This window comes from Camponotus floridanus, unplaced genomic scaffold (assembly GCF_003227725.1).
Source record: "Camponotus floridanus strain SB8 unplaced genomic scaffold, Cflo_v7.5 scaffold19, whole genome shotgun sequence".
NCBI classification, from domain to species: Eukaryota; Metazoa; Arthropoda; class Insecta; order Hymenoptera; family Formicidae; genus Camponotus; species Camponotus floridanus.
Window position 1 is genome coordinate 2,172,447 of NW_020229314.1, and position 13,996 is coordinate 2,186,442.

Consider the following 13,996-nt stretch of genomic DNA (forward strand, 5'->3'; position numbering starts at 1 on the left):
ATATTCCTTCCACGAGTTTTGTATCCCGTAATGTTTCATACGTGAAAAGCTCTTTCTATATAAGTAGCTAATATGCTACAACAAATGAGGCTATATTTGTGCCATAAAGATAAATTTTTAAAGTTTATTTACAGCAAAGAAACATAACATATAATCTATATAAGACACAACTTTCTACTTAGGTGTGAGTAACCTCATTTGTATTCTATATATTATTCTAAAAGTCAGCAAAAAGCAAGTTAAAATAAAAATTAGCGCGGCGATAAGATTGTTCTTTTTTCAGTAAATGCACTTCCTTGCAGAAATGTTACTCATTCTTAACACATATAAATAGAAGAGTGAAAAGATAGAAGCTGTTATAAAAGTATCATATATTAAAAGTAACTTTTGAACGCAAAATCTTTTTGTCAATAAATATCAATGTAATGTAATAGAATTTTATTCACCTTGAGAAAACTTTGCTGAAAACAGAAGAGTGATGGGAATCCGCACTGTTCGGAAGGCTTGATACCTTGTCAGAAATGGATTTGCTGCTTTCATCTTCTTTTTCTCCGGTTAAACCTTCCATCCAGGACAACGGATATGATAGACGTTTCAACATCTTAAAAAAATATTAAATTAAATAAATATATCTATAGAAAATATTATTTTGCATTGTCGCATGATGCAAATGTTAAATTTAAACATACCTTGTTCCTTCGAGTTTCTTGTTTATCATCTTCCTTATGTTCTTCATCCTTTTCAGGTTCTTCTACATTACCCTCCAAACTAAAGGATACTGAGCTGGCTTTCTTTCTGCCATTAATAGGAGTAGGACCAGCTTCTAACGAGCTTGTAACATTCGTTGGTGCTATCGTTATCGGAGGAACCCAATCTGACGATAAGACAATGTCTGCATCTGAGTACACTTTTTTCGATGGTATAGGCTGAACTACCGGAATAGGTGGATTAGGATCACGGATATCGATACCAGAATCATGGCACGACAATTTGACTAGAGATCCTTCTTCGTCCTCGGGAATGGCATTTGATTTAGCTGGTTCCATCTGTTGCAATAATTATTTATATTGGTTTTATTTAATTTTAATTACTTACATATAAATTTGATTAATTCTGTATACTAATTTCTGTATACTAATCCTGTATACTATTATATTAAAAGTGATTTTATTTAATTCTAGTTATTTATAAATTAATTATTAACTATAATTAATATTTCTAAAATTAACTATTTATGTATAGTAATTCTGGTACATTAACAATATTTTAAAAAAATCACCTTATCAGAATTTAGTGAATCTTGTTGCTCGTCGTCAACGGAAAATGTTCGATCTTTGCTAGGAACTGCCCAATGATGGTCAAGCATGGAACGTCTGCGTTCTTCTAATGTTCTACTAGCTTGGCCGCCACTGCAAAATTCTTTATCATTACTATCTTTTTCTTTCTCTTTATCTTTGATAGAATTTGAATTCTCCTCCTATAACAAATATAAATAGTGTATTTATTGATAATGTTAAAATATAAAACTTCAATACTTTGTTTTATATAATAAATATTTATACTGTTGCAAAAGAATACGTACACTTTGGAGATTGGTGGGAGTTACAAGTTCTCTCTCAAAGGCCTTTGGAAAAGCATCACCATCTCTCTCTGCGCAACTACATACACTCTCACTATCATCACCTGCTAATTCAGGAAAATTCTCATCCTTTCCTGGAGATTGACATTTACGATTATCTATTTGGGGTTTTTTCATATAATAAATCTCGGGTTTTTTGTCCAAATGTCCGGACTCAGTATGAGAAACTCTCATATGTGCAATGTCATAATAAATTGCAGCATTAACTACAAATTCCATTGGAGCAATCACTCCGTAAGATTCAGCACCATGTTCAATAACAAGAGGATCAGATACATTAGGATCAAACATGACTGCATTTGGCGTGACCAACAATACACCACCAACTACACCCTGGAAAAATATATAAAAATATATATTAAAATATTCAGAGTTGTTAAAATACTATTAAACAAAATTGAGAGATATTTTAAAAAACTAAAAATATTACATACACACCTGGCCATCTGTGATATGCCTAACATTGATTTTCAAAAATCTTTCTCTAAATGGTTGCTCATCATCATCTGTAGTTCCACTGGAAGTTCCAAGAGGTGTCTTTACACGCTCCATATGGCCTGGTTTCGGTGATACTGGTCTTAAATTGTCCAAAAGTTCTGTAAAATCAAACAACAAAAATAAGCACAAAGTAGTATTATGTATTTTATAAAAATACATTTTTATTATACAATATATTTTTATTATATATAAAAAGAGTGGACCTGACATTTTTATAATTCATAGTTCAATAGCTGCAGATCTTGTGTTATTTATAATCATTTTTAAAAGATCAAAATGAGTGGTGAAAGGCAGTATTTTTAAAAGAATTACAATAAAAAGCATATTTTAATTAATTTTATCTTCAAGCTAAATAACTATTGACGATAATAATCTTGAAAGAGAGAAAAAGACATTCCCAAAGGCTTGCGATTTTTAAAAAAGACATAATGTCAACTATCTAATAATGTTTTCGCAGAGACGTACGTCATGATGCTTCTTTAAATCCCGCCTGCACATATCAGAGAGAGGTCAATCTAACCTTACATTCAGAAAATTCCGACATAACTCATTATTTGCTGCAACGCAAGGCATATGCATGTATAATTTCGATGGAATCAGTAATTTCATCATCTGTTTCATCCGCCACGACATCGCGGTCGGACATTATTACATTATAGCTTATGTTCGCACGACAACGCGAACCATATGTATACACGCGCGCTTTGCTCTGTGGGCGATCAGCTGATCGAGCATCATATACCAGGTGACTCGTATTTTTATCGAATTTTCGAAGTTTACGAGTTTCAAACTTAATAATTATTTAAATAAATACTTATGACAAAATGACAATGAAAAATATCATGTTAAAGAATAAAAAATTAACAGTACTAAAAGTGGAAAATTAAAAGCAGGTTTCTGGTTTAATTTAAAATAACATTTAAAATAATACAAAATAATTTACAATAATTATCTTTTAAGTCTTTCTCTAAGATTATGCTAAAAATATTTTATCTCTATTTTTCTTCTCTTTTGCAGACGATCAGTAATGAAAGATATTCTTACATAAAAACTAAAAAAATTAAACTTTTAACAAAAAAATATTTATAATAATATATAAAAACATGATCTTGACGATAATAATCGTTCTTATTTTTTTCGTTCTTATCACTTTATCAATCTGAATAAAATGAGTCATCAAGCCGTTTAAGGAAGAATATTTCGAGGTAATTCCTACATATATATATTTGTACAACACACATGTGACGTGTTAAGTTACCTTTGTGATGTAATTGTGTTTTTCGCGGTGCGTGTCGTGTCAACCATTCAAGTCGCAGATTACAGAAGATGTAAGTCCAAGATGTGAAACCGCGATCGCGCTCGGTACCATCCTCTTTCCCCCAACCGCATCGGTTTCGCAAAACGTGACAACCGGTGCATACGTTGCACGAATGTTGCGATCGCGTGTGCATGTTTCGTGCTGCGGTATAACTAGTGCGATGCGGCAACGGTGACAAAGCGCGATTCCACTCGAAGAAGACATAAATAAACCATCAAGTTGGAGTAAGTGTACGCGACAATTTGCTCTGTCTATTGTTCCCGCTAAACGGACCAACAGCCGTAGCCAAGTAATAAATTGCGATATTGTGTAACGTCAGAATTGAGTTTCGTATTCGCTATTAAGCGTTGAACAGAGAGAGAAAGAGAAAGAGAGAGAGAGAGAGTTTTCTGCCTTGCATTTACCGTACAATATAGTTATTAATATGAATAATTATGAATAATTATTATTTATTATACATAATAATTAATGTGAATAATTATGAATAATTATTATTTATGAATAATTATACATCGGAAATGCATATTACGATTATTTATATCTGAAAAGTTTTTCTTATATTAATTTTTAAAAGTCTATATTTGAAGTTTGTATTTAAAAAAATCATTTATTACTGTGTTAATTATATTTATGCAAATTTTCATTAGTTAAATATAATAAATAATTTCTCTAGAAAATTAATTAATTTTCTCTCTTACAAAACAATATTATCTCTATAAGTATATACTTAGAATTTAATTAAAAATAAAATAATGTTTAAAATATGTAAAATAACGCGCAATATTTTGACAAATTATGCACAGTTTCGAGTTCTATATTAATCTTTAGTTTACGCAAATACATCATAATAAATGAGTGCCTCCGCTATCTACCTTCGGTGATAATGAAAGTAGATGGAAGTTTCTCGGAAGCGACAATGCAAAATAATGCAAACAACAAAAGGCAAGCGTGTTAGTTACAATAGCACTACGTATCGATTTTCGAAGACACGTAGCGCGATATGGTAACGCATCAATATTCATTCAAGCGGTTGACTTCGTTTATACATAGGCAGATAATATAACCGATATCCCAATTCTTTTCTCTAGTCGAGTGAGTCAATTTCTAGAGCCTATCTCGCGCGTAGCTGCTCTCCGAATCCTGCTGCATTATTCATGTCGCATCGCTACGCATGTATTAAATCTGTCTTGCACATTAGCATAATGCGCAACAGGATACAGGATCTTGAACGGATATCGAATCAGCTAAGTTCAACGGGAAAGAATAAAATCACCAATAATTAATTGCACGCCTTCGTGCGTTACGTCATAAACGAAGAAAAAAAGCTTTTCGTCCTTCGACAGCTAGACAGGTATGTCAACCCTGTACCTAATGTGAGCGGCCACTTTAGAGGTCATCAATAATATCTCCTCTTTTATTTCGCAAGAACAATTAAGTGATGAATGAATAGAACGAATACAGAACGAATCATTAATTTACATCTCTGTTCTAAAGCTTGTTTCTATTAGTACATAGTTATGAAGTGTATATTGCGCGCATAATTCGTAATTAAAGTTCGCTTTATTATTTTGCATTAAATAATAATGTATCTTCTCTAGAGATTTATGGTACTTCTTCGAAAGGACTCTTCAAAATTTTCAAAAAGTTTAAAATTAGGACCTCTCCCTCCCTCCTCCCCTGAACTTTAAATCCGTAAAGTTTTATGCTTGCGAGGTAAAACGATCAAGATTTATAAATTTATAATTTATTATTCATTAGATTTATAATTTTATAATTTTATTATTCGTTAAATATAAACTGAGGGAGATTTCAAGAGTTTGAGTGAACGATCTATGATATTTCAACGGTGCTAAAGAAGACTGAATAAAATGACGCCCACCTTTCTCCTCGGGTGGTAAGTCGTCCTGAGACTCATGATCGTGACAAGGATCAGGACTGGGCGCATCGGCGGTCGATCCGCCTCCAGGGCGTCCTTCTCCTTTCGTTGGAACCCATAATTGCTGACCGGAATAGATGAAAGTACTTCCGAGCCTGTTCAATTTGCTCAGCTCGGATGGCGTCGTATCGAATCGCGCCGCCACTGACGTAAGTGTGTCTCTGTCACCCACCTGTAATTACAAAGGCAAACATGTCATTAAGCATCTCAATGGTGATTGTTCAAAGGAATTCCTTCCTTCGCGTGTCTAACGCGCTTTTTTGCGTCTTGTGCAAGCAACGGAAAAATGTCATTTCTTTTCAACACGTTGCGTTTACAAAATTTAATTCAATGCTTTTAATCGAATAATAATCGAACAAAATCGATGGTAGGTAAATAGAAATGATTAAAAATAAATTTATTATTGTGTGAAAATAATTAAATTTCATTAAAATTTCATAAATATCACAAATATTTCTATGAAATATATATCTATTCCAAAAGTGTTTTTATTTAACTCTAAACAAATCCTTTTATCGCTTTTCTCGCATTCACGTAGATTAGCGGGAATATATTTAAATATATATATATATATATATATATATATATATATATATATGCTCGAAACGAACGTTGCGAGAGAATCACTCGATAAAATCTGTTATTGGGCGCATCTGAGTCTTCTATGCATTTTGCCGCACACACGTGTCCGCGATAGCGCGCACGAGGCCATCAGCCTCATTTACATAAGCTGACAGAAACGCGTTCGAGAGAGTATCGGACGACAGAAAATTGAATTCCCGGAAAAAGAGCCTTGTTATGCGGCTGCGGAGGTCACGCTCGCTCGTATGTCTTTTATGCAAATTCGTGTGCAACGACCTGTACACGAGCAATGTAATACTGTTGCGCGTACTAATCGGGCTATTTGTCGCGATCGCTTTCTCCTTGAACAATAGCGGCGGGAAAAGGGTCGGCATAAATCAATTAAAAAGCTCGTCTCTTCCCGTGCGAGCAGCCGCTGATCTCACCAACCTCGTGGCCGGTGAGTTCGCCATTTTCCACGAACATCGGCGGAAAATAGGGTTTCCGACGCTTAAAACGCGATTTATGTCCCGCCGGGAAATTCGTTAATTATTCCGCGACACTTCAACCCTCTCTCCAATTGCGCGTTGTCTACCGCTTCCCTAGTGCTCTCGTAATTCCATTAGGCGCCATGACACGGAAATCTTGCCTCGCTATTATCATTTTTCAGCGAAATTCCCCGGGGCTTAAGCTAGTCGCGCTTCAACAATTAAACTATTTATTTTCAAAGCATTTCAAATCTACAATTTTTTAAGAAAAATTATATACGTTGCCGCCGTCTGTGATAATGTTCTATTTTTTTATTGTCTTAAGTGAAAAGTGTGGTATAAATATATATAAAGATGATTCTTTTTTTTCATTTCTTGACGTGATACTTATTACTCTAAAAAAATCTCATTCAATAATCTCTGAATTTCAATATCTTATTCCTCATATTTTTACAAAAATTTAATTAGACAACAAATTAACTTTCATTAAACTTTCATTAAAACAAATCTCTACCCGAGATAATTTTATTTCGAAATAGTTTTTATATTCGAAATAACAATTTATCATTTTTATAATTTTAATTTTAATTATTTATAATTTATAAGGAAATGATTGATTAAACATAATATTAATTTATTATACATTTAATCGATTATTATATATTATTAAATTTTTTATATTAGGTATTTTTTATTTACATAATATCTAAATTAATAGACTATTTTTCAAACAATAAGACAAAATATCAACTGTTTTCGTTTCTTAATATTCTATTTTTGACATTTTTCATTTCAAGTAAGTATGAAAATCCCGATATTAAGCAAGTGATATAAAAAGCCGTTACTTTCATAAAGCAAGGCTTTTCCTTTAATTCGCATCCCATTAATAGCAGTGCAACCAAACAAGAAAAAAGCGGCCATTCTTCTGGCAGAGATTAGACGCGTGGATGGCGGTTGGAAGAGGAAAGATCGAGTAAAACGGGTAAAAAGCGAAAATCGCAGTGATGAAACTATCGAGAAAAGCAAAGAAAAAAGAGGGACGAGACAGAGAAGGGATGCTTTCTAAAACCGCGAAGAGCAGGAAGGCGAGCGAGAGATGGCTATTGTTTCAGCTTCCGCGTCTTTTAGCCGCGGCTTTATAATCTTCATCATCGTTTTCGTTGAACGAGAACTGCCAGACCACAAAAGATCTCTCGCGCCGGAGAAGCTCATCTTCTGTGTGCTCCTATATTTTTCTACTCCTCTCACTTTAACTCTCTCTTTTTTCATGTTCCCCCGCATTCGTTTGCGTATCTTTACACAGTTAGAAGATTACTGAACAGTCTGCCTCTGATGCTACATTTCGTGATTAAAAAATAATCTTTTTATGCGCGACAATTAATTTAAACATTTGAAATTATTTTGCCATCGAAATTAATATATTTTGTAATTAGGTAAGAGTTTTTATGCAATCACATTAGCTAAGCTACCGTATATTGAAATAATTAATTATGCCAAGATGATATATTTCTATTAGATCTATTAAATTTTTACTATTCACTATTTTTACATATTTTACTGTGTTAAGTTGCTGTGGTAATTTTAATTAAAAAGTTCCAGTTAAAAACTATTATCTAACTTTCAAGTAAGAAAATTTACATCGAAAATTTGCTTTAATAAGTTAAGTGGAAACACAAATGCGTTTCTACAAACTCTTTAGACGATTTCTCCACAACTAATTCCCTATATTAATCCTATTGTAACTCATTCAGAGTTATAGAAACATTAATATGAAGACGAAACTTCTTGCTTTAGATTTTCACTTGAAAATTGATAAAATGATAAGCGTAAACTTGGAAAGTGTTGTTGTTGTTTAATGTACGCGAGCGTCATTAAGGTCGCCAGCTCGAGGAAGATAAGAGAGATTGTCAGATTACAGACGTTAATCGATCAACAGGATGCAAGAGAGCCGAAATAAGCGACATAAGCTAGGTTCTAATACAGCAGGGATTGCAGCTACCATGATTATCAGGACACAAGGATTACGTTACGACGTTAGTGATTTCGCTACCGTCAAATAGGATAACGTCAGATTACCGGATAATGATGACCTACCAACAGATTAACATTACGTAGCTCATGAAAAGTGCATCGCTAATATCATGTATGTAATGTCATGTATAATAAATGCGTAAATAAAAAATTTGTAAATAATTCTAGAGATAATTCGTTCTCAAAAATTAATATAAATTTGTTTCTTCCAAGTTCTAAAATAATTTTATTTTCCACTATTACATTAATTTATGTTAATTATTAAAGAACGTTATATATGTACAACGATATAGTAAATTTTATCCATAAAATACAACCATATTTTATTTACAAATAATCATCAGTCGAATCGAATCAAATTGAGCAAATTGAACAAGATATACATCTGCAGAACAATTGTGTATATTTACCGTTATAGATATGATAATTGGGTCAAATTTTTGTAGAATTTATTTCAAAACGCTGATAACAGTTCTTTAATCGCGTTCCAATCAAATTTTTGAAATAACTAATAATATTTCGTTCATTATGGAAAATAGAATTTCCATTGAAGTTGGAAGAGAATGCAATGGAATGCCATGGCATCGAGCTAGACCGGTCTCACGGAGCTCCGCTTCGCTCCGAAGGGAATCAGGAAGTGCAGTTTGTGCAGCAACTTCATTTCCTCATCGGATGAATGTCGCACGAACTTCCGGTTCCCTGGAGCGAGCCTTTCACAAACGCCGCATTAGAAAAAGATTAGGATTAGATGAGAGAGAAAGGTAGGAGAAGAGAGAGGGATGCTTTCTTTCTAGAGCGCTGTTCGATCGAGAAATTTCCCCGGAGACAACCGACATGATAGTAATATAGTGAAGAACGCAATGTATCACACGATTGTCGCGCAAACAGAAAAAGACACACGAAGAGTAGGAAACTTGTTAATATATATGTGTTCACGTTTCATTTCATGCTTGAGTTACTATTGTTTTTATCTATTATTTGATTACGGAAGAGCTTCGACAAGTAAGAGATACTCGAGATCCTTTAAAATAAGAACCGAATGGTCTAAACATCGGATATGTCAAAGATCGAAACTCAAAATTAACGCAAGACGTACCGGCCAGTAAACGGGTGTCGCCTCGAGAATCGAAGGAGCCGCGATCTTTGCATGTATATGCATCGTTCTAGAATTCCAGCGATGCACCCAAGTTGCCATCTCGTGTCGTCCCGCGTCTACGAAGTTCCGAGAAAACGTATAGCGGATGTCCACGATCCTTGCGAACTCGGGCCGAGCTTTCCCCACGAACGCGACCCACGAGGAAGGAACTATTTCGCTAACGAGAGTGTGTTGGCTCCAGGCGAAGTAATTGGAATTCATGTCAAAATATCTCGTATCGAGAAACACGCGTTTCGCGTTGATAACTGTGGTTTGACAACCGAAGCACGCGGCCAGCCCCCCCGGATTCTCCCGTTAACATTTTGTACAGCTTCTTTTGGGACAATTTTGGCGCAAAAGTTTGCACGAGTTCGATTAGATTCGCTACGTCATTTTTAGATATGTTTAGTATGAACAAATATTTCTTCAAACGGAATAATGTATTTACAGCGATATTATCGTTGTAAAAAACGTAGGAAAATTTTCGGAAAATTATGCAATCATCTCTTTGTAGTCACATAACGGTTTCAAAAAATACCGTACTGGGGAATTTTAGCTTACGTAAAGAAGATTACGTTCTTTGAGAGATTTATGATGTTACGCAACGCTTGTTATTTTATGTTCAATTTTTATTCACGTTTCGGTTATCGACTTTATGTAAATGATCTTTTACATGATATACCTTTATACCTTTATATTGGTAAACTTTTGTAAGTGGAATAGATAATACATGAGAATCGGCTATGAATCATGAGGTATTTTCCTTTGAAATGACACGGAAACAATTACGTTAAGTTAGTTCATGTATTAAAAAGGATATTTATTTGTTCGAGCAAAGGTCACGTTCGCTCTCCTTGGCATCTAATCATCTTGTCTCGACACTCGATTGCCCGTTGAAATGGTGCAAGTGCATGGTTGCATATCAAAGCTTAATATGCACTCAATTATGGCGTTTAACGTACGTATAATGTAGATATAGGGACACTTACCGTGTAGGCAATGGTGTTGATGGGCTGCGAGACGCGACCGTGCTTCTTCTCCTGCGTCGTGGAACCATCTTTGCTCTCGTTATCGGAATCTGTGCATAAAAGGCAGATTTAATCGTCACATCCTTGAACAGTATGTTGATAAACAAAATGTCTCTGAATGTAATATGCGCATTTATCTTGACTAGTTTGAGTTGCGTAGATATTCCTCCCTATCATAAATATGTCTCTCCCTCTCTTTTACGACTTAAATTAAATTCATCTATAAAAATTACTTTATAAGAATTTTTATAGGAATACACTTGATTGATAATTTTATAAAAATCTTGAGAGAAAGAAATTCAGACTATTTTAAATTATTCATGATATTAAGCTTAAAAATATGCAAGAATATCAAAGAAAAAATATAACAGATATCTATTTATATTTTTCCTTTTTTTTTCCAGCAAGTTCAGACAATTTTTAGATAATTACTGTGTCAGACATAATATATTATTAGCATACTACGATAATACACGATAACCACTTAATGTAATAATAAATAAATTTCACTTTAACAAAATGCATAATAATAGTAATATAAAATAATAATAAAAATATATAAAAAAAGATATGCGACGTTATAAAAATTAAATTTGTTCTTGACAAGAACAGCAAATTTTTTTCGAATTTTGACGCGATAGAGTCAATCGTCTCAATATCGATATTCTCTTAAGAAAAGGGAAAAAACAACCGCGAAACGCGAGATAATGAATTGTTCAACATATTTACAGCGATAAGAGCGTATTAAATTTAATTTTTGTGGCCCGCCTATCTGATTGCATTACTCAGTGCCGGTGCATCGCAGTGACTTAATGATAAACGAAGCGGCAAACACGTGTCAGTTCGCGCAAAAGTCATTCCAGGGGGTAAACTTGCTGCGCGCCAGACAAACGCGGTTAATCATTGTCAATTTAAATACTCACAGTTCAGTATCAGAGCATCGCGACCAGAATATGCGCGACAAAAAGATAATAGAGCGTGATGCTTTTGCCGTTTTACGTTGCATTTAGAATTTATTTTATCATTTTTTTAAAAAATGAATGCAATTAGTATTCTCTCGATTTAACGTAGCCGTTTTTCCGCAAATGTAATACTGTTAAAAAAACTGTGTTCTTATTAATATAAAATATACGAATTTTAGACAAGGTATTTTACCGAAACTGAAGTAATTATTTTTTAAAAATAAACGCAGAACATGCAGATACTTTGAGTGTAATTAGTTATAATTACAAGAGTTATTAAAAACGCCAATGTCAGATTACTCACATATCATAATTAAACGGCCGCGGTTCCTATTATTCTCAGCGACGATCGTGAGAAATAATAAATAGATTTTCTCTATTGTATTTCACAAGCAAACGTGACAAGAGTAACGAAGAATCGCGCGATGAGAGCAATCTGAAAGATTTGTTTTTCTCCATGGCCGTCGATAAATGATTCAAACACTTTGCTCAATTTCAACTGGCATTCAATTCCTGCTATTGCGTAATAATCTCCAGGCTGACTATGGAATGTTATTTTATCCAGCCCGACGATATGATATATGGACTTGACACTTTTACAGGTTTGCACGTTTCATTGCGTCTCTCTTTTTCTCTCTCTTTCCCTCTGTGCAGAGAGCGCAGATATAATTTCAATTCACACGTGTGAAATTAATTAATATTGATCGAAGCGGTTGATTGAGAAATGAGACGTACGTAAACCAAAATAACTTTTTCACTAAATTCTTAAAAAGCTTTCATTCTTTTCACACATGTAATATATTTTAACTCGAAAGAAATTTCTGAATATTTTAAAATCATTATTTAATTTAACGCTGTTTAAATTTAACAACGGGAAATGTGTTCATTTTATAAAAAAGTTTTGGGGAGAAAATACATACTGCTGTCATATTTCCTGCTGGCATTTTTTCCTTCGTGTTTCAATTATATCTTGATATTTTGCATATTAAAATTATTTTATCTTAATTTTTAGCAAAACGTAATATATTAAAAAATAAAATTGTAATTGTTTCTCTTTTAATATAATGAATCTGGCAAAGCGTTCTAATCAAATATAAAATAATTTATCAATTTAATAACTATTATTAATTATTATTACAATTTAAAATAACGGAATAAAGTACATATTATTTCTACATTTGCTAATTAAATATAAATTAATTTTATATACTTGTTAAAAGAGAGATAAGATAAAATTTACAAAAGATTATATTTGAGATAAAAAAGTCCAAAAAGTTAAAGAAATTTTTATTGCACGGATAAATAATCGTAACGTGGAATATCTCGTACATTCTTCTTATAAATATTTTTCGTTTGAGTTTTTTCGCAATTTTCGAATACCTGTATCTAAGAAATTCTGCAAATAGAGCTGTGAATCTTCTTGCGCCACGTAATACACGACATAGTCGCGGAACTCCTTCTCGTAAATATGAATGTTATTTGGCTCGTAGTCTGCATATTCCCACTGCGAGTCTGTCATGGTTGGAATGTTAAATTCCATCGTCATCAACATCTCCGGAACATTTCTCGTCTCTTTTTAAAATCACCGGAAAACGAACACTGTTTGTCACTCGATCCGCTTGCGCGAGCGCTCTGTAATATTCGTTTAATATGCCTCGATTGGCCAGTGGAATAATGTATGTGCTTGGTTTTCGTAATTGATAGATATCAGTTGTCGGAACCAAAGTCTAATTGGCAGATAAGTGGCAGATATATTGTCGACTCTTATTTTCTCGGCTTCTCGCAAATTTTATCTATACTCAAAGTTATCTCTCATTTAATAACTAATACACGTAATATGCATATAATTCAAATAAAAATAAAAAATATAAATTTAAATATTTCATTTGTTAAATATACATGTATCATGTAATATATTATAATTATATGTTTTAAATATAGAAAATATATAATATTATAAAAACTAATATATTTTTCTCACAAAATTAACATATTCGTATAGCAAAACATTTTACAAAAGTTGTTTTATTTTATCTTAAACTTTTTATAAAATTAAACTATTGTTTTGTTAAAAAACTTGAATTCTTACAATTAGAGTTTCAAATAAGGAACTTTCTCTTATCTATACAAGCGTGTATACGATGAGCGTTATCACCGATAATACATAAAAAACTTGTATGTTTTAACTGAAAAAAATTCAAAATTTTCTCGCTCAATAAAATAAGCTAAATGATAGTGAACAAAATTTTTATTCAAAAATTTTAATGTTTTTAATATTAATCTTTAAATTGATTCGGAATTATCAAATTTCTATATTTATATTCCTTTCCACACTCCTATATCTATATATTTTTCACAATCTTATTTTTTTTATAGATAAAATACTATGAGTAAAGATAA

At 32.8% G+C, this 13,996-nt stretch overlaps 1 protein-coding gene across 11 annotated transcripts in view; it reads right to left on the bottom strand.

Moving 5' to 3' along the window:
- The window catches only part of LOC105248174 (TLD domain-containing protein 2), a 124,019-nt gene that overhangs the window by 26,706 nt on the left and 83,317 nt on the right, over window positions 1-13,996 (bottom strand). For 9 of the 11 annotated variants that reach the window (XM_011252889.3, XM_011252864.3, XM_020026439.2 and 6 more), the window contains 7 exons: window positions 10,596-10,684; window positions 5,335-5,563; window positions 2,078-2,235; window positions 1,583-1,972; window positions 1,280-1,477; window positions 690-1,046; window positions 447-601 (listed from right to left, as the gene is read on the bottom strand). In XM_011252889.3, coding sequence (XP_011251191.1) covers window positions 447-601; window positions 690-1,046; window positions 1,280-1,477; window positions 1,583-1,972; window positions 2,078-2,235; window positions 5,335-5,563; window positions 10,596-10,684 — 1,576 coding nt within the window. Of the gene's footprint in view, window positions 1-446; window positions 602-689; window positions 1,047-1,279; window positions 1,478-1,582; window positions 1,973-2,077; window positions 2,236-5,334; window positions 5,564-10,595; window positions 10,685-12,976; window positions 13,229-13,996 lie in introns of all 11 variants that reach the window. The other 2 variants (XM_011252881.3, XM_011252871.3) reach the window with 1 other exon arrangement.